The sequence below is a fragment of the Gambusia affinis genome, linkage group LG03 (genome assembly GCF_019740435.1).
Source record: "Gambusia affinis linkage group LG03, SWU_Gaff_1.0, whole genome shotgun sequence".
NCBI lineage: Eukaryota > Metazoa > Chordata > Actinopteri > Cyprinodontiformes > Poeciliidae > Gambusia > Gambusia affinis.
The window spans coordinates 455,862-483,487 of NC_057870.1; the positions used below are offsets into that span (position 1 = coordinate 455,862).

At 39.1% G+C, this 27,626-nt stretch overlaps 2 protein-coding genes across 6 annotated transcripts in view; one reads left to right on the plus strand and one right to left on the minus strand.

The window, feature by feature from the left end:
• On the plus strand, positions 1 to 2,957 carry LOC122828225 (fucosyltransferase 7). Its single transcript, XM_044111609.1, has 2 exons — positions 1 to 121; positions 1,658 to 2,957. The coding sequence occupies exon 2, from the start codon at positions 1,710 to 1,712 to the stop codon at positions 2,757 to 2,759; it is 1,050 nt and encodes a 349-aa protein (XP_043967544.1). The 5' UTR covers positions 1 to 121; positions 1,658 to 1,709; the 3' UTR covers positions 2,760 to 2,957.
• Positions 2,958 to 12,148: 9,191 nt separating this feature from the next.
• LOC122828132 (neural proliferation differentiation and control protein 1-like) overlaps positions 12,149 to 27,626 on the minus strand; it is a 39,796-nt gene continuing 24,318 nt past the window's right edge. For 3 of the 5 annotated variants that reach the window (XM_044111423.1, XM_044111425.1, XM_044111424.1), the window contains 7 exons: positions 26,143 to 26,232; positions 25,858 to 26,055; positions 25,332 to 25,398; positions 25,144 to 25,219; positions 24,607 to 24,686; positions 24,391 to 24,487; positions 12,149 to 12,630 (listed from right to left, as the gene is read on the minus strand). In XM_044111423.1, coding sequence (XP_043967358.1) covers positions 12,544 to 12,630; positions 24,391 to 24,487; positions 24,607 to 24,686; positions 25,144 to 25,219; positions 25,332 to 25,398; positions 25,858 to 26,055; positions 26,143 to 26,232 — 695 coding nt within the window. In that variant the 3' untranslated portion in view covers positions 12,149 to 12,543. Of the gene's footprint in view, positions 15,441 to 24,390; positions 24,488 to 24,606; positions 24,687 to 25,143; positions 25,220 to 25,331; positions 25,399 to 25,857; positions 26,056 to 26,142; positions 26,233 to 27,626 lie in introns of all 5 variants that reach the window. The other 2 variants (XM_044111427.1, XM_044111426.1) reach the window with 2 other exon arrangements.

A 27,626-nucleotide genomic window follows, 5' to 3' on the forward strand; every position in this document is an offset into this window, starting at 1 on the left:
CACCATCTACCAGTTCACTCAGTCCTCTGGGCCAGGGCTGGCCATCCAAGATCTGGGGCCTGACCTGGAACAAGGCCAGAGTACAGCATCTTAAAATACAGGATGCTGATATCAATAAAACGTAAGTTACAATTCAAAGAGATCTTTCATCATTTCTCAAGCTTTATTATTCCATGTTGTATAAGTTATCAGAGTTCAATATTACCAGCACATCAGTAAAACTAAAGAAATTAGCTTATGTGTGGTACAGTGAACAATACCACACACACACATATATTTATTTAGTTATTTTTTTATTTATTTATCAATCTAAAAGTGCCAATGAAGAGCATTTATAACACTATATTAATCACCAGAATGTGGATTAGAAGCTCACATTAACTCTGACCTACTCAGTACAGAAAGTTCCCAAGCAACACCAACAGAAAATCACATTACATCACCATGAACCATGAATTAGCACCGTTGAAATATTAGAACATGTTCCAATAGAAAAATAAGTGCAACTACATAGAAAAAATACAATATACACAATAACAACAATAATAATAATAATAATAATAATAATAATAATAATAATAATAATAATAATAATAAAATCTTACTAGGTTACTAGGTATTTTAGCTTATTTTCAGTGAATTTACTGAGCCAACTGCCGAGTGCGTGCGATCACTCTCCGATGCTCTGATGCAACACAACGGATTTTTCCGGGCTTCAGACGCTCATAAGGGAAACTTTCTGAGATTTAATAAAAACTGATTTACTATGTTGAATTATATATTTTTCGAAACTATTTGAATATTGTTTTTTTCTTACTGATTTTCAAGATTTTACGTCAAATTCAACAATTTCAATTATTCCAAGCTATCTAGGTAGTGGACACAACCGTCTTTTTTTAAAAGGTTTTTTTGATAGTTATTTGACAGCAAAGTGGAAAATGAGAGAAGAGAAAGACATGTGGCAAAGGTCACTAGGCCGGGAATCGAACCTGTGACAGCCATGTCAGGACTAATGCCTCCCATATATGGGTTGTGCTTAACCCCTCACCACCACAGCACAACCCGTGAAGACAACTGTCAGCTCTGAGCTCTCAAGTGTGTCTGACGCAATCTGAGCAAAACCTCAGGAGCAGTTAAAGGGGCGGGACAATCAACCTTATTGGCTGATGTGAAATCAGACTGCCAGCTATTGGTTGTTTAATCCGTCGTCCAATCACTAAAGGCATATTTCACAGTTTTCAAAGATTTTTAGCACTTTTTATCTATATTTATGAACATGTTTATTAACTTATTTTTAACTTTATGACTTTTTAACTCTTACTGTAGAATAAGACATTAAATCAACATCTATTATTTTTTTACTTGTGTTTTTAAACACTGAGTTACATTATATTTCCACTGTTCAATCTATTCAGCTCTTTTTTGTACTTAATTAGCAGCACCAATAATGAAAACATGTAAGGAACAGACAGTCGGGGTGACACTGGATTCAGCACAAACTGATAACCAGAATAACTTGTTGTCTGAAACAAGTCTTTAAAACATAACAAATTGCTTGTGGAAGTTTCTGTAGTTGATATAGGTTACTCTGCTCTTTAAGCATCAATGAACATGTGAGAATATAATCTCTCTGATTCACTCTTCCTTCCATTCAAAGTGTTCCATTCCAGTAAATTGTGGCCTTTTGACGTGGATCACACCCAGCAGCCATGGTGGCATGTGGGCTCAGACCATTCTTCCTCCTCGCTGTCATCCTCCTCTTCCTCAGCTCCCTCCCACTGCTGCTTTATCACAACTTGGTCATCCAGATGGCTCACGTGCAGCAGTACCCTGCGCCTGCTTCTCAGAGGAATCTCAGCATCTTGCTGTGGCACTGGCCATTTGGGCGGTCCTACAGTCTCAGTGGGAACAAATGTCTGGAGATGTATGGCATTGGCCACTGTTTCCTCACGGATGACAAATCCGCCTACCCAACTGCAGATGTGGTTGTATTCCACCACCAGGAGTTAAGCAACGCTGCGTCGGCTCTGCCAATGCACCTGCCTCGGCCAATGGCCCAGGGCTGGGTATGGCTATCCATGGAGCCTCCAGTCAACAATGCAAATGTCAAGCGGCTTAATGGTGTCTTTAATTGGACAATGAGCTACAGACGGGATGCGGATGTTACCATTCCTTACGGAGAGACCATTCCAGGAGCTGGAATGCAAGGTTTTCAAAGTTCTTTAAAGCGTTCCTGCTTTGCAAGCTGGGTGGTTAGCAAATCCAAGCCCAACCAGACCCGTGTTGATGTTTACCAAAGTCTGCAGAAGTACATCCCCATCCAGGTGTACGGAAAGTGGAAGAAGAAGCCTCTTCCGGATGATAGGTTGCTTCCCACCATCTCTAAATGTCTGTTCTACTTGTCTTTTGAAAACTCAGAGGCAAAAGACTATATCAGTGAGAAGCTGTGGAGGAATGCATTCCAATCAGGGACCATTCCAGTAGTTCTTGGCCCTAGCAGGCCCACCTATGAGGAAGTGGCTCCGCCTCATTCCTTCATCCATGTAGCTGATTTTAAGAGTGTAGTAGAACTGGCTGCTTACCTGAATCATGTGGCTGCAGACAAGCAAGCCTATGAGGAGTACTTCAAGTGGCACAAGACGCACAGGATTAAAACCTACACCGACTGGAGAGAAAGACTCTGTCAGATCTGCCTTAAGTACCCCAGTTTACCAACCAGGAAGGTTTACCAAGACCTGGATGGCTGGGTTAACAGATGATACTCCTAACACTGCTGGCTGACTGTAGAAAGATGCAAACATCATGATTCTTTGGTCAGACCTGAAGGTCCTATAAACAGTAAGAAACTTCACCATATCTTAATGGTTGACAGAGCTAGATGTGTAAAAATATAGAAGTGAGAAAATGTTTAAAGAAAAACATTTACCCACAGTGACATGTTTCCAAAATGGAATTAATGAACCAGAAAAAAAGGTTGAAATCATTTTTTCCAATTACTTAAATTGGAAAAAAGGGTCCCGTCGAGTGGCAAAAGTTTGAAATGTATCTGATGCATTAGTTGCTTTTTGTTTGTTGTTTGTTTTTTTTTACTATTTACTTTACTATTTCCAACTTATCTACATCAGAAAAAGAACAAAACTCTTTACTACATAGGAGTGATTGGGTCAACAACGTCTGGTGAAATAGAGGCAGCTGCAATAAGGTGGTTTGTTTTTGTACTAATCATATGCAGCCATCCAGGGGTATTTAAAAGTAATTTATCTCTGAGTTAGCTAGATTTCAACTGTTTGCTTCCATAATCACTCTAGCTTTAAATGTGTCTGTAGATAGAGGACATGTTACCATCACACACTTAAAAAGATCTATTAATGCTCCTACATTTTGTAGGATTTACTGGGATAGCTTGTAGCTTTTGTAAGAATTTTGTTCAAGAAATTGCAAACACAGTTATTGAATTTTATGCTCAGTGTCTCACTTTTGTAAGGTTCCAACTGTTGTCAGCACTCTGTTAATCTGAGAGGATTTAGTTGATGTCAGCCTGTCAGTCTAGTTCCTCTGTTGTGCCTATCCAGTTAGCCTAAGCCTGAACCAGCTAGCCTCCCAGAGCAAGAACAGGAGGCTAGCTCGGCCTCCCGGCCGCCGTCCATCCAGCGCCCCTCTGCCCATCCTGGTAATGTTGTTTTTATATATATATGGGTTGTTTTTTTTATACTCTTGGCATCTGATAGCCACCCATGGGAGAACTGGAGGGGAGGAAGGGAGGGTTCTGTGAGGATCGGGGCTTCTGTGTTTTTTGTTAATTTAGTACTGTGATATTGATTGTTCCCAGGGGTCCCTTGTTACCCCAGTTACTCCTCTGTGTATTTTACCTTAATCATCTATGTCACCTGCTCCTGTAACCGGATCCTTTCTGCGTTGTGCAGATTTTCAGTGATCAGGACGTGACACAGTTTGTCTTTTAATAGATGACTTCTCGATTTATTCTGACGACAATATCAAACAGAAAAACAACCGTTATTGGCTGCTCCAAGTCCTACACAAACGAAAATACATAACAGAAATTAACTTAATAAATCTATAAATAAACTGGATGTATTTGGATAGAAAATAAATAGGATACACCTCTCCCGCAGGACAACATGACAAAAGGGGAGGGCCTAACATTTTAAAGACAATACCATAGAACGGCGGTTTTCAAAGTGTGAGGCGCGCCTCCCCTGGGGGGCGCCAGAGCACTTTAGGGGAGGCGCGGTGCGAGGGAAAAAATAAACCGGAAAAGCTATCTGCTTGCCGTCTACTGATGTGAGAGAAACGTCTTTTACGCACACGATCAACTCTGTGGATTTAGGAAAAGGTTGGTACTGTGGAGTGCGCGTGTGGAGCCGGGATCAGTGGAAATGTTTCTCCCCTTAGAGGATGTTTTGGCCAGTGATGTCAGTAACGTTACTGACGTCAGACCACTATTTTCTGTAATGAGTAATCTAACGCGTTAAAATAGTTGACAATTAAGTATTGGCAAAGCTCAATGTGATTTTCACAGTAGGTGGAGCGTTGTTGTTAGCAGCTGCTGAAAGTAACTAAAACGTTACTTTTAGTGTAACTGAGTTACTTTCCAAATCAAGTAGTCAGTAATCTAACTAAGTTACTTTTTCAAGGAGTAATCAGTAGTCCGATTAAAGTTACTTTTTCAAAGGGGGGGGGCAGCAGGCATTGTGCTCCTTGGAGGGGGGCACACCCTTTCATACTTTGAAAACCCCTGCCATAGAAGAAGAAATAAAAAGGAGGGGCTATCGTTCTTAAAGTAACACGGTCAAAACAATGACAGATATTCAGTCAGGTAGAGAACAATACAAATAACCAAAATAAAGACATTTTGTGTAATTATAACACTCCTAGTGCTGTAACTCCCACTGTTGATGGTCTCGGTCTCTCGGTCTCAGACATTGAGGACTCCGGATTTTATTTCAAGACCACAACTGTGGAAATATTATTAAATTGTCAACATATTGTCCAGTTTATTTGTCAACATCCTTGTTTTCAGTGGATGTAAAACATGCCGAATAAAGTCCAAGCAATAACGCAACTTACTAATTACGTGTTTCTGTTTCCTCTGCCACCCGTCGCCTCCCCCTTCAATTTGCACACGGCACTCTGAGACAGTCTCAGAGCGGGATATTTGTCTAATTGTGGGTAATCAATTTACCTCCATAAATCATAAGAAAGCATATGGCAACATATACATTCAGCAACGCTTCGCTTTCAGAGACCGTGTGGAGTACGTCCCACTTTTAGCGTCACTTTGAGGAACCTCAAACAAAGGGAAGCTATGTGAAAGTGAAGTTAGCAAAGCTAGCTGTGCAGTGACAAAATGTTGCGTTTGTGATGACATAAAGCTATCACTTACTGCGCTTATTGTGCGGAGGTGTTGACTGACGTGTTGCACAAGTTTCAATACGAACGAGCCGATTCTTCTGAACGGCTCTTTACCTTGGTTTAACGCACCTGAATCAGATGATGGCTTGTTAGAAGGCCTAAGAAGAACATTGACTTGCTGAAAATATTGTTGGTGCCACCAGGGAGAGAACTGAAACGTGCTGGATGCCGGCCCTCGAGGACCGAGTTTGGTGACCCCTGGACTAGAGTCTCATTGAGGACCGCTCTTTGTTTTTGTAATGCTCCGCACACACTGCAGTAGCTATTATTATTCTATTTTATTAAACATACATATGTTTACTTAATCATCAAACAAATAAAATACAAGAATGTAAGATAATACACAGAGCATGTTCATTGCTCTTTGATTATTTTCGTCACCTGTCATCTGCTGCCTGGCTTCATGCAGGGGGAGAGAAGAACAGTCACGGTTCTCCTTTTGCCTGATTATTTCTTGCTTGTTGCTCTTTGGACAGTATTCATAGTTGACTGTTTACCATTAGTACATTGTCAGGATTGCTATGTTTAGTGGTGCAGACAGTGGTGGTTTCTGACATATGAGCAACTACCCAGGGCGTTATCGTGTTAGGGGCGACATGAGACCTCTGCAGATTGTGACTCGGGGACGGAAGCAAAGCAGAACAAAGAAGAGTTTGAATTGATAATTATAATTTATTTCAGTTCTAAGCATTTAATATCTAGGTGTTTTTCGGATCTTTTAGATCAATTTGAGAATCAGTTTTTTTTAATCAAATTTCACATTTTGTTGTGTTGTGTGGAGCGGGGCGTTGGTCTTGGTCTTGACTTGGTCTCGGGTTAGGTGTTCTTTACAACAGTCTTAACTGTGTCCTTGCCTTTTTGCTCTTCTGTGGTGCCTGGACAAGGAGAAGCAGCATTCAGCATCTATGCACCACAAATCTGGAACAAACTTCCAGAAAACTGTAAAACAGCTGAAACACTGACTTCCTTTAAATCTCAACTAAAAACCCACTTGTTTAGAGTTGGATTTGAAACGGAATCAATTACAAATTTATTGACGGAATCTGACTTGATGTTGTGTTTTTGTGTTTGATTTGATGTAAAGTACTTTGAAATACCTTGCTGCTGAAATATGCTATACAAATAAAGTTTGATTTATTGACTGATTGATTTATCTTTATCTTTTGTGGGTCAAAAGACTTGAACCCATCATGACAAATTCTTACTGGAGGGACCAGAAATCAGGTGTAGGATACTCCAGGCTTCATCATGTGGTTCCTCCTGTTTAATATTTACATTCATTCAATACAATAAACCAGGAGACTACAAACCAATTCCAATGGTTGAGCAGATGATTAGAACAAATTAATATGTGTGGCGATGGACTTTGACTTGAACATTCAGAGCCACATAAAGATGCTTACAAAGTCAACCTTCTGTCACCTGAAGTCCTTCCACAGGAGACCTGGGCAGAAGTCTACAACACTTTTAGACTAAAGTTAGATTATTTTGTCGCATCAGCTTATATACTGTTCAAGGTAGTGCAATAAAACACAACATGCGCTTCAAGACTTAGATTAAACCAGCAATGCAACTATTTTTCCCTTTTGACAGTATGACACAGAATCTTCCTCATAGCTCATGAAGTATGCACAAAGCAGGCAAAGAGTTCATCTCCCTGATCGCCATCCAATCTGTCTAGTCAGATAATCAGGCCTCCAAGTGCTGCCTGCGAGCTTACAGATTTCCTTCAGTTACTGTGAAGCTGTTGAACAACCTTCCTCCTGGCTTTCAGCTCAGCTTAGTTGTTCACAAAAAGTCAACTGTTTTTCTGCTCCTCCGAGCCTCTCCATAACAGCTGAATATGCATCAGTCCCTGTGTTATGGTAGTGCCCTTTTGGCACTTCACATAATGACTGTATTTAATTTGATCATAACAATTTGAGAATCTGTTGCTACGTTAGATTTACCATGGTTACTGTAAGCAGTCAGTTTCTAGGTTTTATGTGAATTTTTGGGATCACCTATTAGTCTGTTCCAAGTTATTCCCCTGAAAAATGAAACATGATATTTTTGACTCATCAAAAATACGACAGAAGCTGTGTTCCACTTTTAAATCTGCGCTTGTTGCTTGTTGCAGTACCTCAGCTAAACAGAATCCAACCTTTGTTCACACATTTACTTAAGGTTTCCTCAAAATGTTTGCTTTTTACAAAGCTGATTGGCTTATTTTTTAACTTGAGAGAAACTTTACCTTATGATAAGAGTATAACAAACTGCAACATCTCAGCCATTCCTATGAAATGTTGCAGTAAGTAGCTGAATATTTTGTTCTCAGGCATATACATTCAGGCTACATGAACCCTAAGGCAAGTCAATGTTTTTTTTTCCATGCCAAGTTTAAAATTTGGTTTGCAGAAAAATTACAAAAAAGCCAAAGCAAATGAAGACCTACCCAAACTGTACTTCATATAATTGTCTTTGTTCATATATTTCGAAGCTTTAACAGTTTTGTCTGATTTGTCGACATGTTTTTAAGGGCTGGTTCAGGATGCTTTGGTACCATCAGTAGTAGTTCCCTCTCCTAGCAGATGTGTCCTATAGCTGTTTGCTTGTTGGAAATGAATAAATTCTTAGTGGTTTAAACTGACAGACTGTGTCAGAACACAGACAATGCATCTGCTAACATAGATAGATAGATAGATAGATAGATAGATAGATAGATAGATAGATAGATAGATAGATAGATAGATAGATAGATAGATAGATAGATAGATAGATAGATAGATAGATAGATAGATAGATAGATAGATAGATAGATAGATAGATAGATAGATAGATAGATAGATAGATAGATAGATAGATAGATAGATAGATAGATAGATAGATAGATAGATAGATAGATAGATAGATAGATAGATAGATAGATAGATAGATAGATAGATAGATAGATAGATAGATAGATAGATAGATAGATAGATAGATAGATAGATAGATAGATAGATAGATAGATAGATAGATTTTATTACAGACTGAGAGTCCAGATTACATACAAAGAGAAAACAAAGACAATAAAAGAATAAAAAGTACAAAAAATAAACAATACAAACACATGACTTCTAGCCTTACAAAAGGCAATCATACCAATATCTCCAGAGTACAGATGAGTATTTTACTGCACTATATTTAACATTTGCCAACAGTAGTATAATTTTATTATTAGACTCATTTAAGCAACAAATAAATCTATACATAAGTTTTCTCAAGACAGCCATCAAAGTGCTGATTCAGCAGATACAAACAATTCACTGGCTCTGGACCATCTGGGTTTATTTAACAAAAGTCTCAGTGCATCATTATAAACCACCTTCAATTTTTGAAGACTGGCTTTTTTAAAGCTGCACCACAAATGTGCAGAATACAATGATGTACAATATGATCTAAACAAGTTCAGTTTCACTTCATCAGAACAGAATCCACATTTACGGACAAGAATATTTGCCTGAGCGTATAACATTTGAACCTCATCATCAGACAGACAATCTGTCAACACATGGCCAAGATATGTGACTGCATTTGAGACATTCAATAAAGTCCCAGACAGTTTGAAATTTGGAAATAGTCTATTTTTGTCCTCCTTAGTGCAACAGATCAAGATGGTGCTTTTTGATGGATTGAATTTGACATCAAGTAATTCACCATATGCTGAACAGACATTAAGCAGCTTCTGAAGACTTGGACTAAAAACCACTAGGTCATCAGCATACATTAAATGATTAACAATAGTATCACCAACCATGCAGCTGGTTCTGCACAGGTTTAGCTGCTTAGAAAGATCCTTCATATAAAAATTAAACAACATAGGAGATAAAATGCTTCCTTGTCTGACTCCATTGCTGACATGAAAGGATGCAGACTCAGTTGTCCCATTTCACCTGCATAGTTTGATTAGCATACCAGTAGGACAGACATCTTACTATATACTTAGGAACACCAGCTTGGCACAATTTTAATTTTAAAAATAGTTTTCTATGATTAACACAATCAAAAGCCTTAGTGGCGTCTAAAAAACAGAAAAACTGTAGAATTTTTGCTGTTTATAATTTTTTGGTAATTCTTTTAGGCCATATATACAAATATAGGTCCCTTGTTTGGACTTGAACCCAAATTGATTGTCAGTAGACATTACTATCTTTGCAAATTTTGGCAAAAGAATTAGTTCAAAGACTTTAGACAGTGTATTAGCTAGGGCTATAGGTCTGTAATTATCAGAACTGCAAATTTTACCAGCTTTGTTTTTAATCACAGGAAGTAAAAGAACCTTCATCAAGGATTCAGGAATAAAACCAGGCATAATAAAACCAGTGAAACACGAGGCAAGCAGAGGGACAACCCTTGAACTGGCAAATTTGAAATGTTCAGCTGAAATAAGATCCATTCCTATAGATTTATTTACAGACAGTTCTTTAATTGCTTGATAGACCTCGTGTGTTTTGATAGTTTCTACAGTGCTAACTTTGTCAACCTGGAAGGGTTCACTCTGTACACAGGTGAATAACTTGTTGTAGTGGTGTTGCCAAAAATCTACAATCATATTCACCCCAGAAACACCATCAACAGTGTAAGGGAGAGAGGATTTATTGTTATTGATAGTTTTAACCTCGTTCCAAAAGGATTTTGTATCCTTTCCTAAAAACTTTTTTGCCAAGGAATCAGCCCTCATGGTTTGCTCATTCTGTTTAATGAAGCGTAGTGCATATTTGTATTTTGAAGTGGACAGGTTTTTCTGCTCAAATATAGGGCCCTGTCTAGGTTTACCTGCTAGAGCCCAAGATGTAGTAGCTTTGCGGGCTTCATGGTGGAATTTAGACACATATTTATTCCAACCTGGTCTACTTTTAATCTTTACATTACTCTTATTATAAGGCAAACTAGCTCCCATAAGCGCTTCAATTATGTTAGAATATAAACTAGTTATATTCATCCTATGTTCAATATTAGAGCAGTTACAGTCTGTACAAGTAACTGCCTCTCTTGGTAAGTTAATGATAGATAACAATTGATCAGTTGGGCATAATAGGCTCTTTGTTCAGTAGATAAAGAAGACCAGTCTATATGTGTCGGATTTTTAATACTGTTCTTATTTACAGTTGCAGGTATATGATCAAATCTAATTGATACGTCGAAGGGGATGTGATCAACAGTGGACACATTGTATAAGATATTAATATATATCAAAGCAGCATGAGCATCTGCTGTAGTGATACAATGGTCCATCCAAGACAGTATGCCAGGCTTCACTTATATAAGTGTAACTTGCAGCTGGCAAAAGTTCTTTACTTGACAATATTAAATTAAAGTCTGTACAAAAATGAATCAGGTGTTTTGCAAACAGCGAGTTTTTATCTGAGATGTCTGCATTCATGTCACCCAGGACATAGATTCTTTTTGACTTCTCATTTTGCATAAAAGAGCTAATATAAGCAAGTTTACTAAGGTATTCTTCTTCATTATGATGACATTCATATGTAGCATAGACATTTAAAATAATAAACTCTTTGTCAAGTTGTTTCACGTGTACTGCAACACACCAGTCCACACCTAATCTCATGACATTTATCACTGAGTCCAGGCTTTTTTTCCATAATGTAGCCACCCCTCCTGGTATCCTTCCTCTTTTAATTCCCAAACTGAGGTCAGTAGTAGATTCTCCAGCACCCAGGAAACTGTCATTGATAGAGTTTAGTCCTTTTAAATCCTGTTTGGCTAAAAAAGTTTCTTGCAAGCACAAGATGTCGCAATGTAGCAACAACTGGTTGACAACCAACCGGCGAGCTTTATCATCTGCACTCTGCCTTAAGCGCAGGCCACGACAGTTGTAAGAGATGACTTTAATGTCCATTTTTTATTTTTATGACTTTGTGCTCACCCCAACAGTAGGCGCGCATTTGTCCATGGAAGAAAGGGCAGCATTTGCGCCGATAATGGTTTTGCGCGGCTCGTAAAACCTTCTCACAATGGTTCCCTCAGGCCAAAGCTCTGGGTTGTACATGACAGCCACCTCGCTACATTCGGCAGAAACCCTGAATGAGGAGTACCGGGTATTAGCAGTAGTGAGTCTCTGGCATGTCACATTTTGCCCAAGTTTGGCTTTAAGATAAGCACAGAGTGTTTCCGCATCCAGGTCAGGTGAGAATTTAGAGGCAAAAACACTCACCAGTTTGGTTTTCACCATTTTGATATATTAATAATAATTATGGCATTTCCACCATTATTACATATTCTTATGCACTTCTGTAAATATTTCCCTTCTGTTCACCATATGCTGGATTCTGACCACTGTCTACAATAAGAAACACACAAACCTCCACACATTTCCATATAGGGTTCAGCAAAATGCCATCCTACAGGAATACAACAATATTTAATGTGTGTTGTACAACAGAATATAATATTAACACCCCCCAAATTCCCTCATCGTTTTTTTTTCTTGGTTTCTTCTTGAACTCACTGAGAGGTGGGGTCAGATTAGACTGGTAACCCAGATGATCTCAGATGCTCAGCTGGATGTGGGTCTTTATGGATTAAAAACACACATCCAGCCTGTGTATGGAGTGTGTGTATGATTTACTTTTCCCTTTACATATGACTTAACTGTTTCGCAGACAGAGTTCAAAAGGAGATTCATATCTGTTTCTTACAAAAAATGAAAGCACAAAAGCAGTTTACACTTAAGATCTTTTAAATATTTATTTATTTTATTACAGCTTTGATATATGCACATGCAAGCTAAACCTATGGAGAACATATAAAGAGGCCAAAGACAGTTTGTATTGTTCTAAAGCTCCTTTACAGAATTGTTAACCTGGAAGAGAACAACCTAAAGAAAACTCAGCAGGGATTTGTGTTTAGCTTTCAGCAGAGGGGAAAAAAGAACATAAAAATAAGTAAAAATGCAACATGACAATTTGATCTTTGCTATGCATGCTGCGTGAACAGTCCGTTTTGCTCCTCAAACTATCAATCTGGATAAACCACATGTCTGCTGGAGGGGTTTGTGTATTTGATGAGCTCCTTCATTTCTTCACTGACGGTGAAACAGAGATAAGGCTTCATCTCCAGATTCCTGCCTCAAAGTGTCTCTGGTGCCCATCCTGGCTGAGCTCTGTTCCAGATGCAAAGAGGCAGGCAGGAACCTCCAGACTCAGACATGTGAGCCTGTGGAGTAGAGGAGCTCGTCTTCAGCAAAGGAAAGGCAGAGAACATCGATCTGGGGTTGAGGGGTAACAGCGCTCATAGGAGCTTTACAAAACACAGTTAGTTCTATTCAAACACATCACTGAAACAAGACAGCTATAGTTAATAGATCTAAATGTATTTTATTCTAAGTGTTTAATGAATTCATTCAGTCGTCAGATTGCTGAGTCCACAGAGCAAGTCAGAAAAAATCCCAACATGTTTTAGTGTGGATTCAGTTTGGTCATGCTGTGATTGTTGGCTGTATTGGGGTCATTGACCCAAACGTCCCTCTGCAGAGCTAGAGGGAACCTGAATGCTCTCTGGTTTCCTCTGAAAACAGAAAATCTAAACAACTTCAAAATTTTTTTTTGATTTTTAACTTCATGTTAGGTTTCAACTTTGTTCCTCCTGCAGCTGTGATGAACATGTTTCTGGGGTCAATGATACTGTAATCTGGGCAGCTTAAACTCAGCTTTTAAAATTAACTTCTGAATTTAAAAATGGTGGCAGTAGGAATAGTCACACTTTAGAAAGGTTTTCTCAGTGAGGACTCAGCAGGATGAAGTCATCTGTGTTTTTACTAGAGACGCAGTGCAACATCGGCCTGAGAGATACGGCTGTTAGCAGCTAGCCAGGCTAACTACTCCAACTATTCACTGTTCAAAGATAATAAAGACAGTCAGACGTTAAATATCTTTTTACAGCAATTTCTCCTTCATACTTATAGCCTGATGCAGCCTCTGCTCTGGATTGCTCACAGCAGGTACGGTGGGCCAAAAGGGCCATAATCCAGTGACCAAAAAGGTTCTCAAATAATAGTTAATATCTGTGAACATTTAAATAAAACAGGTTTGCACACATAAAAAAATCTAATAATTAACATTTTAATAATTTAATAAAAGAATTATGAAATAACATAATTAGAATTTCAATTATGTAGGAGCCAGTTGAGGTGGCTCGGGCATCTGGTCAGGATGCCTCCTGGACGCCTCTCTGGTGAGGTGTTCTGGGCACGTCCCACTGGGAGGAGACCCCGGGGAAGACCCAGGACACGCTGGAGGGACTATGTCTCTCGGCTGGCCTGGGAACGCCTTGGGATTCCTCCGGAGGAGCTGGAAGAAGTGGCTGGGGAGAGGGAAGTCTGGGCCTCCCTTCTGAAGCTTCTACCCCCGCGACCCGACCCCGGATAAGAGGAAGAAGATGGATGGATGGATGGAATTTCAATTATTTTTATGGTAAAAGTAAAATGAATAATTTTAGAGTTTCTAAGTGGATACAGCACAGCATGTATTTACATATTCATGTATTTGTCATCCTGACCCATTAAGGTCAGTCAGTTGGTGATTGGTCAGAAGTTAAACAAATCAAAGACCTGTAGTGGAAATTGTTTCATGACTGCTGTAGCAAATCTGTAACAAAGGATGAAATTCAAAGATCAAATGCTTGAAAGTTTTTGTATTCAATAACTCAGAAATGCACTATATGCATTTTGATGCAGTCTAATTTAGTGTATGTAATTAGTTTTATTTGAACCATTACATATACAATATTCATTTGCATTTATTGGTTGGATGATGGACGTTTTGGTCATCTATTGGCAGAAAGACTACAGAACACATCTTTTTAATGCAGTTTACATGTATTTTTATATTTTTAAAAGAAAAATCAGAGTTGTTTAACAGCAGGCCCAAGCTTTTATAAAAAATGCTCCCAAAACTGATTTGGTGCATCATTCAGATTTTCCACATGCCTCACCAAAAAACCACCCCCATCTTGAAGTAAAAACTAGAAATATTCTAGATATGCGTTTGGACTCTGGTGGGCCACTAAACTAAACTTTATTTTCAGTTTAGTCTCTGAAAATAAAGAAAGCAGCAGCAGTTTGTCCCAGCATTCAGGCAGTTACACACCACTCTGTCCTGTTCCATCAACTGCTATTTAAACATCACTAAACCATGAGGACAAGTCATGGTAGTCAATACCTTATGTACAGGATGAACTCTCTGGTTCAGAGCTCAGATAGAGATGTTTTCAAATGACCTTGAAATCATCTTCATACAGTTTATGTATAGGATAAACATCAGCAGCAAGTTTGAGGTACCAACTTGGAAAAAACTAGAAATGCATATTGACTGATTTGTTACTTGGATGATACGGTGGATGTTCTCAGCCACTGTGCTAGGCTGAGAACAGTGGCTACATAAACTGATACAGGTGAGGATGCTGCATGGAGGCACAATAAACATCAAAAACCAAAAACACTCCTTTTTAAAATCAAAGTAAAATCTCATAGTAAGACCACAAATTGTGGTTAAAACTCGGGGGAAAAAAGAGCATTTACTGATGAATCAAAAACGACAGCCAGAAATCAAGTCAACTTGATACTGCCAGCTGGTGGCTTCAGCAGGCTCCTGCGCTGCACTCTGCTCCAGCTGATCAACACACAGTCAGTCCACACGTGTCCTTCCAGAGCCAACACACAGACTCACAGCTGAACTGAAGATGAAACAAGGCTGCAGAGCATGAGACTCACAGTCAGTCAGCTTCAGTCATCAACCCAACATTTCACATGTTCCTCCTTTACAGGAGACAGGGAGACAATCTTGCTCTCCACATGGACTTGGCTGAGTGTAGCAGTGCATGTGGAGTGTGTGTGTGGATGTGAATTCAGGGAGCAGTACACACAGGTGATGCACTTCCAGTGTGACGATCTGGATTTACTTGTGGAATCTGTGTAGGTAAAGGTTGGCGTCTTCAAACAACGGGTTCTTCACCTCCATCTCTCCTGTCTGAACAACAACACAATTTAATTAACAAGAGACCATGTTTGCTATTTACTGCATGAATAAATATATTTTACTTTGCTTTTCCAAAAAGTGCAGTTTTGTACTCAATTTATTCAGAGAGTAAAATGCAGTTTATATTTATTTTTAAAAATATTTAAAACCTGCTTTGGCAACTGATGAAATAAAATAATCTCTTACCAACAACTTCTTGTTGTCTACTGTGCTTATTTGGGTCTGATAAATATACTATGGCTGCTTAAAAACAAACCAGGAAAAAAATGATCTATCGCCGTCTTCATCTTCCTCCTGCGCACTAAGACCACTAAAGGTGTCTTCTGAAACGTCCCCAGTCTCTCTTTTGATGTCATTCTCAATAGATACACTTCTCTTAACCATAAAACTGTGCAAATTGAAATTCTGAAAATAAATTAGCTTAATGAAAACATGCCAACTTAAAACACAAAACTGCCAGGGAAATGCTTTTATTTATTTATTTTTTACATCACATGAGTTACATGATCAACAATCAAATGCTAACACTGAAGCAACCACAAAAAGAAGACGACAGAAGGTGGTAGGAGGATTGGTTTTTTCAAACAATGTGTAGCTGGCTCCACCAGAGCTCATCTGATGACTGGCACAGTTACTTTGAAACAGTAACTTTAATCGGATTACTGATTACTCCTTGGAAAGTAACTAAGTTACATTAAAAGTAACTTTTTTAGTTACTTTAAGCAGTTGCTAACAACAACGCTCCGCTACCTGTGAAAATTACATCGATCTTTATCAATACTTAATTGCAAGTTATTTTATAATGATTACATCAACAGTGTATTTCCACTTATATGATTGAACTGAAGGGGAGATTGTTTAATGGTTACAACAGTACAAGGAAAACTTTAGTAATTTGTGCATTCCAGTATTGTCTGGAAAACTATAAATGGGATTTTAACCCCCCACCCTGCCCCAGCGTCCAGGTTCTGCGTTACGGCCCTGTGTTTGTTGTCAGAGCGCAGCGCTCCTCCTGCCGCTCCACAGCTCACATGTCCGCTGCAGATTTGTGACACTTATCTTAATATTACAGATTACAATGGCGTTTAGTTGCACAACTTAACGGACTCGTTCATTCGTGGCTGTTTTCACGTTTATTGCGCTATCTCGATGTTTGCAGTTTTCTGGAGCGCTACGTAATTCACAACAAATATATTAACTTGATATTAACAAAGTTAATATATAAATATATAACTGGATATATATATCCAGTTTGTTTTAGTCAAACAAACTGGATAACAGACAAATTCTGGGGTTGTCTGCTTATTTCCGAGCCCAAAAACTCATTAAGTCTGCAAGCGACTTAAAAAAAAAACAAGTCCAAAGTTGCTGATAATAATCGGACTTGATGACCGGAAATCTAAATAGTTCCTGTTTTACCAGCAACAAAATGTGCATCTCCATTGTTTATGTTTTTGTCGGTGTTGATAACTGTTGCATAAAAACGGTGGTCACTCCCCAAGAAATGTAGAGAAAATAAAATAAAATTACAAAATAAAATAGTGACGCAAAGTGATTTTGATAAGTAATTGTAGTCTGATTACTGGATTTGAAATAGCAACGCGTTAGATTACTCCTTACTGAAAATAATGGTCTGACGTCTGACGTCACTGTCGCCACCATAGTTCATTTTCAATCATCAAAGTCCAGACAGCATGTTAAATAGTGCGTTTGCAGACTTCCGGGTATGACCGCAAGGTAGAAGGTCGCGTTCGACACTGCTCCTGACAAAAATCCTGAAAATTCCCTTTAAAAAAATCACTGAACGCTACAACAACGGTAATTGAGTTTGATTTGGGTGAAACTATGCCAGGCCCTGGAAGAATGAGCAAAGATAAGTCAAAAATAACTATGGAATCCAAGTTGATGAACTACAGACCACAAAACGTGGAGCTTAGCTCAAACGAGGCTAGCAAAAAAGTTAGCAAGGAGCCGAACAGCAACAAGGGAGTTGATAAAGAGCTAGCAGCTAACAGTGGCAAAATGAATGACTCACTCGGCGACAAAGCAGATATACTTGGAGCATTAAATAGTCTGAGTTTTCTGGAAGATTTGATGGTGTTATGATGGCCATAGAAGCAGTGAGGAAAGAAGTGGGTGAGTGTGCGAAGCGTTTGACGCATGCAGAGGAATGTTTGTCCACAATGGAAGAAGAGCAAATGTCGCTAATAAACAAAGTTAAGAGCTTGGAGGAAATGAAGAAGCTAATGGAGGAAAAAGCAGTTGACATGGAAATGAGATCTCGCCTCAACAACCTTTGTCAAGAAACCTGGTATGAGAGAGTGAGATCTGTCCAGGCTCATGCAGAAAACAGATCATGAACTGATTTGTTCATGATCTGCCGCATCCTTGTATGTTGATTAATGATGATTACATAATGTGTATTCTCTGTATTTTAATACATTGTGACGATGAACCAAATAATCTATGATTGTTGCAATGCATTGAATTGATAATTATATAAGAAAAACTTGATGATTGATTAAAGGTGATTATATGTTTAAATATATTACAGAATCATAAGGAGAACTGTAAAAAAGTGAAGTCAGGGTGTGGGTGTGAGTTCACAGAGTTCGGCTGACTTCTGAGGAAGGACGTAAGGTCCAGATGGCCCAGCCAAAACTAATTATTTCGCAATTATGTCCAGATGACCTGGCCGAAAGTGAATTATTTCCCAATCATCATCAGTCAGGAGGGCGGAGGCCTGGGTTGACGGTTGGGGTCTAGTTGGGTTATCGAGAAGAGGCACACAGTGTTCTCTCTCTTCTCTCTCTGCGTATACCGATAGAGCGAGAGGAAAGTATAAAACGTCGAAGACGAGGTAAGACATCGTTCTTCGTCCCCGGCATCGAGACTCGACACAAGTGCAGCAAGAAGACCAGCAGAGGACCACACCCTGGAACCAAGGGGGAAACGGAGTACTTCGCACCGAAGCAAAGGGACGGGATCCATCGATCCAGTGCCTCGGTTCCTGATTGGATTTTGATGCTTTGCGCTCAACCCAATGATCTCTAAATTCATCGCAACGGACTTGGGGAACTGAACAAAGGTCACCGAAGTGATGAAGAACTGCGTGTTTGGATGTAACGACCAGTTCACTTTGTTTCAATTCCAAGGAGGATTCCATCAAGGGTATGAGTTGAGTTGCACTCCAAAAGCCTTATTTGTTAGACAAATGACAGAGTAGGGAGGTTGTTAGGAAGGGGTTAATTTGATCTAAATTGAGTTGATTTTATTTGAAGTTTTGTAATCATCAATGAATTGATCTGCTTGTCATTTTCCCTGCTAAAGCTCGCTTAATAAATATATATAATTTAAAATTCTGATGAGGTTTGAGGACATTGAAATTAATTGAGTCATTTGAATTATGGTTCTTCCATTTATGGTAAAACCAGTGTACATGATTCCAGAAATGTGGTGGCTTCGGATTTTCCTTCAGTGAGTGTAAAATAATGACCCTGGGACTTAAATCTAAGTCACTAAATATAATCTAGCCGTTACCAAGTGCACATTATTTTAGAGAGAGGGCTACCGTTAACAGAAGTGGTTATTGAAGCTATGCAGCTGTGAGGGCTACTGTTGATTGTTGAGGGTCGCAACTTCTGGATTGGAGGTAGTTAGAGCTAGACAAGTCTCTTTCGCCACCAATTTAAATAGATTATCTCTTATAGACCTCTTTTAGGGTAAGACCCAGGTCTTAGAGATTTTCCAGACCTGTTAGACAGAGAACTGGTCAGTAGTCAGCCCGAGGAGTTGTGAGGTGAGGGCGTGGCTGGCTATTGCGTAATAACAAACACCTTAGATTGGTGAATCTCCCCGAAGGCGCAGAGGGGTCCGATGCTTGTGGATTTTTGGAAAGCTGGTTATCAGAAGTGTTGGAGATGCCTGCTCTGAGAAATCCGCTGATTCTCGAAAGAGCTCACCATGTCGGCCCGAAAAGAAACGCAGAAGCACCCCAAGTATCGTAATTATGTGATTCCTCAATTATAAACAAAAGGATCTGATATTCAAAGCAAGTAAAGTAAAAACGGATATCCTCTACAAGAACCAACGGGTGCTACAGAGATACACAAGCAGCGCAAGCAGTACGATGGAGTCCGCAAACGCCTCCGCGAGCTCAGGCTGAGACACGGCATCATTCCTGCGGCTAAACTGGTGCTAACGTACCAAGGGGAAACTTTCAAGTTCAACACACCAGTAGAGGTCCAAACGTTCATCGATCGGATTCAGAAGGGACAGATAAGTGCAACGGAGTGACTGAATTCATGCAGTACTGATGAAATGTAGCGTTGGTGCGTCTCTGCTAAATATACCTTTTTGTTAGATCATCATTATGTTACATGGTATAACGTGAAGTTGCACTCTTTATTGTACTGTTTATACCTTATACTTCTAGGTTCATTGTTCTGTTATGATGTTCTACCTCTGTTATACATACTAGAGACCACCTTAAATGTATAGGAATAATTAGACTGTTGCAAACACAGGAGAAGGTCGAGTACAGTACATATTTTTTATTTGTTAATGGAGGTTAAAAATTGAAAGAATAGATCATAAGGATCTATACATATCAGTGGTTGGAAGGAATATAATGGGAGGGTCTGACCATTTGGTTGGGAACAGGGTTTTGTTTGTTCAGGTAGTTCAGGGATTGTGGGTGTATGTTAATTGTTCAGTTGTTTTTGTTGCCCCTCTCCAAACTCCATATTTGTGGAGTTATTGCATCAGTGTCTTTTAAGTTGACATGATGCAGAGGACGGAAATTAAATGCACATCCTGGAACTGTAGAGGCTTACACAAAACAAAAAAAATCCAACAAGTCATGAACAAACTGAAAGATTTAAACTCTAAAATAGTATTTTTACAAGAGACCCATCTCTTGGAGGAAGAAAATATTAAATTACGTAGGAGGTGGCAGGGGGATATATACTGTATGTAGCTCCATTTACATCAAGAGCCAGGGGAGTAATGACCCTAATTCATAAATCCATTCCTTTTCAGGTGACCAATGTTATTAAAGATAAATTTGGGGCGATATCTTACAAGAAACCTTGAACTTAGGAAGAAACCCGTGAACATTGCTATTTGTGTTGACATATAGCAACACAAATAGCTATATGTGTTGCTATATATGTGTTAGCAACACATATATGGGACCATGTATGGGACCATGTGTATGGTCCCATACACATAAATTCTGATGTGTATGGGACCATACACATCAGAATTGTGTATGGTCATCATCAATGATGATGATGTTTTTTATACCAACTTCTTTCTTGCCCTTTCATCGCTGACTGGAAAATATATTATAGGGGGTGACTGGAACTGTGTTCTGGACCCCACTCTGGACAGGGCTTCAGGAGCTGAGCTGACCAGACACACACCAGAAGTAGGGAAACAATACTGTATGTAATTTTATGAAAGAATTACATTTAGTAGATATCTGGAGACATTTAAAACCTACTGAAACAATCTACTCATGCTATTCAAAAACATTTAGGACATACTCCCACATAGACTATTTTTTGATTTCAAAGGAATCACTCAAATATAACTGATTGTTGCTAAGATAGCATACTAATATCGGATCACGCTCCCTGTAATTTATTATATTCTAATAACCTGCTGAGAGACCCTCACCCATGGTGCTTACACCAGAAATGGCTGAAAGATGAAAAATTTCTTAATTATGTTGGAGAAAAGATAGATGAATATTTCAGTATCAATACCACACAAATTTCAGCCTGTATAAAATGGGATGCTTTTAAGGCAGGTTTGAGGGGTAATATAATCAGTTACATCACGTCAAAATCTAAAGAACAACGCAAGAGCAGACAACAATTAGAATCTAAGATTAAATTACTAGAACTACAAGCTTTTAGAAATAGCAACGCAGAAACAGAGACGGAATTGCTATTATTAATAGCACAATATGAAAAAGGATCTGCAGACAGAGCGGCCTCCAGTTTATTAAGATTAAATCAATCATTCTGTGAACAAGGAGAAAAACAGGGCAAATAAAACAACTGGAAGAGCAAAAAAAAACATAACCTCTCTTATTAATAGTAAAGGGGAAACTTTAGTAGACCCAATCAAGATAAATGAAGAGTTTAGAAAATACTATGAAAGGCTGTATGATCCTCAAGACATCTCCAATATACAAGAACACGACTCATTTCTAAATAAGTTAGTTATTCTCGCAATTGATGAAGGTTATAGAGAACAATTGGAAGCTGAAATTACAGAAGAAGAGCTGGGTAAGGCTATTGACTACATGAAGGCTGGGAAGAAAGCTGAGCCTGATGGGTTCCCTATAGACTTTTATAAAAAAATTTAAAAAACAATTAATATGTCCTATGTTAGAGATGTTTCAGGAGGCATATTGTAATGGTGGCCTAGCAAAATCTATGACAAGTGCTTTAATCTTTGTGCTACCCAAGCCTGGGAAACCCAGAAATAAATGTGAGAACATGAGGCCAATAAGTTTGCTTAATGCTGACCTAAAAATACTCTGTATTTTTATATTATACCCTGAAATATGACCATATTCCTCTATTAAATTAAGGAAACTTATTAGCAATACGCTTACAAGATTCACTTCCTTCAGTGATACACAGGGAGCAAAATGGCTTTGTTTTGGGACGGCAGGGTCTACACAATGTGAGGAGGCTTCTAAACATTATTTATGGCTTGGGTGTAAAATCAGGAACTGCACTTCTTTCTCTAGATGCCGAGAAGGCGTTCAACTGAGTCGAACGGACCTATCTATTCAACATTTTAAATCGTTTTGGTTATGGAAACCATTTTAAAAAATGGATACACTTATATTTAAACCCAACTGCAGAAATATTAAGAAATAAAAATGTATCTAAATCAATTGTTATCAAACGAGGTTGTCGTCAAGGATGTCTTTTGTCCCCTCTGTCATTTACTTTAGCATTGGAGCCTCTTGCTATAGCTGTAGGTCCCATAAATCTATAGCAGGCATTACAATTAGACAAGTAGAACACAAACATTCATTATATGCAGATGACATAATCCTATTCATTTCAAACTTAAAAGAATCTATTCCAAGTTTGCTTAATTTAATAGAGGAATATGGTCATATTTCAGGGTATAATATAAATAAAGCTAAATCTTCATTACTACTATTGGATGAAAAAGAAATGTCCCCAGAAATAAGTTCAGAATTTAAGGTTGTTAGAGATTTTACTTATTTAGAATTCAAATATTTTCAAATCTAGATATGATTGTAAAGGAGAACTATGAATGTTTAACATAAGAAATCACTGAAAATATCAATAGACGGATGCCCCTTCCCTTATCATTGATTGGCAGGATCAACACCTACAAAATGAATATGCTTCCAAAAATATTGTATATTTTTCAGAATGTCCCCCTGCCACCTCCTGCAAACTGGTTTGATAATTTTAGGAAGTTAATTGTTGGGTTTTTGTGGCAAAATAAACGGCCCAGGGTTAGAATGTCGCTCTTACATTTACCTCACAATGAGGGAGGACTAAGGTGTCTGAATATGAAGTGGTATTACTGGACAGCCCAACTCAGGACTATTAGATATTACTTTAATGCCTCAATGGACAGAAATGGAATCTGAATCTGTAAGTCCACCTTTACTTTTATACATTTTTTCTGATTCAGTCCCAAGACTGTTGGGAAAAACGGTTAATCCTATTTTTAAAAACATGATCGAAATATGGCATGACATAAAGAAATTCACAAAAGAACCAATTATACTATCATAGTTTACTCCAATATGGTGAAACCAAGATTTTACTCCTGGAAGAGCAGATTCTGTATTTAAACAATGGGCCACAAAGGGAATTCATGATTTGAATCAAGCAAATTTGGCTTACATGATGTCTTTTGAGGAACTCAGGCAGAAATGTAATATAAATAGAAAATACTTCTTTAAATACCTTCAGCTCAGAAGCTACATTAGGACAAAAAAACAATGATTTGACCAAGCCACCAAAGTCCCAGTTAGAAGAAATTGCTTTCAAAGATAGTGCAAGTAAAGGTGCGATTTCAGAATTCTATAACTTTGTGGTTTTGAATTCACCAGAGGACTCAACACTGAAACTGGACCTGGAAGTAAACCTGTCACTGGAGGATTGGCAGTCTGTCTGTACAAAGGCTCAGAAACAAACTGTTAACTCTCGCTTAAGGTTACTGCAGTACAAGTGGTTGATGTGAATCTATATTATACCAGTCAATTGAAATCGGTACAATCCTAATATACCAGATGTATGCACAAAATGTTTAGAAGAAAAAGGGACTTTGTTTTATTGTATCTGGGAATGCAGGGAAATTCAAAAATTTTGGAAAGCAATAAAAAGAACTGTAGAACATCTTGTCTCAAAGGATGTTACACTAGATCCAGTTTTTCTAATTTGAGGTTTGTATCCAAAAACTACTTTGTTTACCAAATGCGAACAACTATTGATTGATATGTGTCTACTACAAGCTAAAAGTAGTAGACACACTATTCTGGAGGAGAACAACAGGACCAGGTATCAATCAATGGATCAGGCAAATGCTGAAAACTTTACCTCTGGAACGCATAACGTATCTCCAAAAAGAGAAAGGCGAACTATTTGAAAACATTTGGAGACCTTTCCAGAATTTTGTTGAAGGAGTGGACTTGTCTCAAGACGAAGAAGCCAGTTAAAGACAAGATTAATGTCAAACCATAATGTGCAACAAGGGTGCCTCAGCAGTGGACTATTATCTCCTGTATACTTAAAGGAATTTATGCAGATATGTATCTAAGAGGGCGTTTGTTGCTCTTGTTTATTGTACTGGTTATATGGCAGGTATATCTGTAAAAAAATACAATAAAAATATTGTTGGAAAAAGAAAAAATACTGCGTTTGCTTACTGGTGCCAGCCCAGGACACTCATAGACGGTGAAATCTCCATCATTCTCCTCATCTGTCGATGTTCCTGTGTCGGGTGGTCTGAGCTCATCCCTGCGTCTGCATAGTTCAAACACCCAGAGTCATTCAACATGTAACAGAGAAAACACAGACCTGACAAGGCCGAGTGGGCAGGGACAGGAACATGAAGAAACAACGAGGCCCAGCAGGTGACTTACTGCTGCAGAGAAAGCATCTGTTGTTTCTGGTGCTGGTAGTGGTACATCTGGGCACTGTGAGCCAGCTTCTGGTCCCCAGGCTAAAAGACAGCAGAAAGCCAGATCAACAAGCTGTCAAACTATACAGATGACATTTTCTTTACAGGAGCATGTGTCTTTACTGCACATGCTGGTTAAAGGGCGGTGGCCTTATAAGTACTTGCTTTATGCCTTTAAGTAAGCAGTTGCTGGGGACATGAAGAAACATTAAATTATGTAAGCAATAAAAATCATTCAGAGGTTGAGAAAGTTTGATTGGAGTTATCTTTCCATGGCTAGCAATGGTAGAAAGCGGTTTGAAAGCTACAAAAGAAACTTTTCATAGAAAGAAACAAATAGTTATCTCACTGTCATCATGAGTGCCACTAAGACTTTTTTTTGATAATTTGTACAAGCAAATTCACATAAAACACATGAAATTCTAAGCTGCTGGAGCATAATTCCATATTTTGCTGTGTAACTTCAGTGTTTTTATCCCCCTTCACAAGTCTTACTCACAAAGTTTCCAAAGTTTTGGGTTTCACATGCAGGATAGTCCAACTTCTGAGCTTCCAGATATGCATCTCTCACAATTCTGTAACCAGAAATCAAACAATTATGAAACACACTTGGAGCTGACACCCATCTTTTGACATACAAAGATAGCTAAGCGTGCAACAAATTAAGACGGCGTACAGAAGTCTTACCTGACACAGCAGATTCCAGATATGACCAAGACCAGCAAACACACTGTGATGATCACACTGGTCATAACTGAGGACACATAGCAACAGAAGATGAGAAGGAGGGAATGGAAGCTGGAAGCTGCAGTCTCCACACTGAAGACAGCAGTGTGGCAAAACCAATGGTCTGTAGTGGATCAGCTCAGTCACAAGACGTCAGAGCAGGCAACACTCACAAAGAACATCTTGATCTGAGACACACAAGTTGAGCTTGTTGATGCTGTTAAAATGTTTCTTTAAGTCAAGAAGATGGATGTTTGTTGGATGTAGAACTGATCCTGCCTGCACTGAGGTTTGATAATCAGAAGGATTCTACTTCTGTGCTCCCCTGCATCCATCCTTCTGCTTGAATTCCAACCACCTGCTGAATCAGGAAGGGGATTCCCTAGCAAAGCTCCTAATGAGAATAAAACTTCACCTCCCTAAGTGACTGTCATTCTGAGCTCTCCTCAGGGTCACAGTCAGTTCTTCATGGCTAACAGAGACTTACTGAGAAACACTTGGTCATTGGGGGGGTAGGTGGTGATGCGGGGCTCGCCCAGCTGACCAGGGCTGCAGTTGGTAGTGGAAGGTGCACTTGTAGTGCTGAGTGTGATGCTCAGGTTGGTGGGCTGGTCTGTGGGTGATCCTCTGTGTCTGGAGATCGGCCTGATGAGCTGCTCTGCCTTCCTGTCCTGGGAGGGTGGGGCTGAGACACATGGAGAAGAGCTTGGACCAAATCTAGAAGCAACCATGTTGAGGTGCAGAACTAAAGCAGATGAAGACCTTCAGGTACCTGGGATCCTGGACTCAGATCTCTGCTCACTGATGATGCCCGACAGGATGTCAATCTCCTGATCCAGCTCAGGGTAAGCCCTCACCTTACCTGCACCAAAGCAAAGGTTAAAATCAGACCAAGAAATCAGTTAGTGACTGGGATTAGCCCATTTTATGTTTGATTGGCCAAATTGCTGATTGGCCACAAACTAAAAATCAAACCTATTTTCCGATCAGGGAACCCATTAACAGATCGTACTGACAGCACTGTTTACCAAACTTCATCACCATTAAAGGTCACCATGAATTCAGTTGCCTGCAGGTATGTTTAGTCCACTATATAGTTTTTACTGGACTACAACCACACATGGTCTCTAACAGAGTTCTTATGTTGCTTTTATGTCACCTTTAAATGTTTCAGATAATCAAACAAGTCAAAATTAACCAAACTAAATACAAAAAGTAGTTTTAAAATAATGATTTCATTTATCAAGATTAGAAAAAGCTATCCAAACCAATATAGCCGTTTAAAAATGTAATAGTTTGCATTGGATTAACCACTTAAGTTTTGGTTGTATCAGGATCTGGATTTATGAAAGTATCTCTCCCATTTGCTCCTTGCTGGGAGCGACCTGGAGCAAAGCTGCGCAACTCCAGCTGGTTGGAATAATCAGCCAGAGAGGATTTAAGGAGCTGCCAGATGATTCCTCACGGTAGTCTCTAGTTCGCTAGACCTTCCCCTGAGAAACTCTAGTTATTTGTGACCTTCTTGAGAAAACCTGAGCTTGTTGTCTGCTTCCCTCACTCGTTCTGTCTCTCATTCCCAGGTACAAGTCAAACACCACACCCGTAATCCCACCTGTAGCTCAGAACCTCACCTGCCTGCCTGCTCCAGCCCACAGTTCATTCCTGTCGGAGAAACTTACCTCGGAACTCCCGATTGATTGCCTGGATCCAACCTGCTCCTTCCCCCCCTCCCGTTGAGAAGCCTTCCAGGAGACGTAAGCTAATTTCTCCTGCCTGTCCGATCAGACATTCTGTCCACCCCTCACACAGTCATTGACCCGTCTCTCTGCTTCCAGACGAACCCCAGATACCATCCAAAGGATGACACCTGTGATTTTATTTTATAAATAAATTCTTAACTTACTGTTGCTTCTGCATGTGGGTCAGAAGTCTACCCTTGAACATGAGGTTCAGGTTTATTATAGCCTGAATAAAACACCCCTGATTACTGTCAAACCTAAAACAAATAAATCACATAAACTGGCAGATTTGACATGAATTCCTTCTCATCCAAACCCCTTTCAGTCCTTTAATGGTAATTAGAAGCTTTGGTTTGAAATCAGGGCTTATGTTGGGATGCATGCAGTTCTGAGCTCTGACTCTGCTGTCAAAAACCTCCATGGATTGTGTTTCTAGATTTTGGCATAACTTCATGACATTTCTTTGGAGATTAAATGAACTGAATAAACACTAATTACTCAGCATTCAAAGATCCAG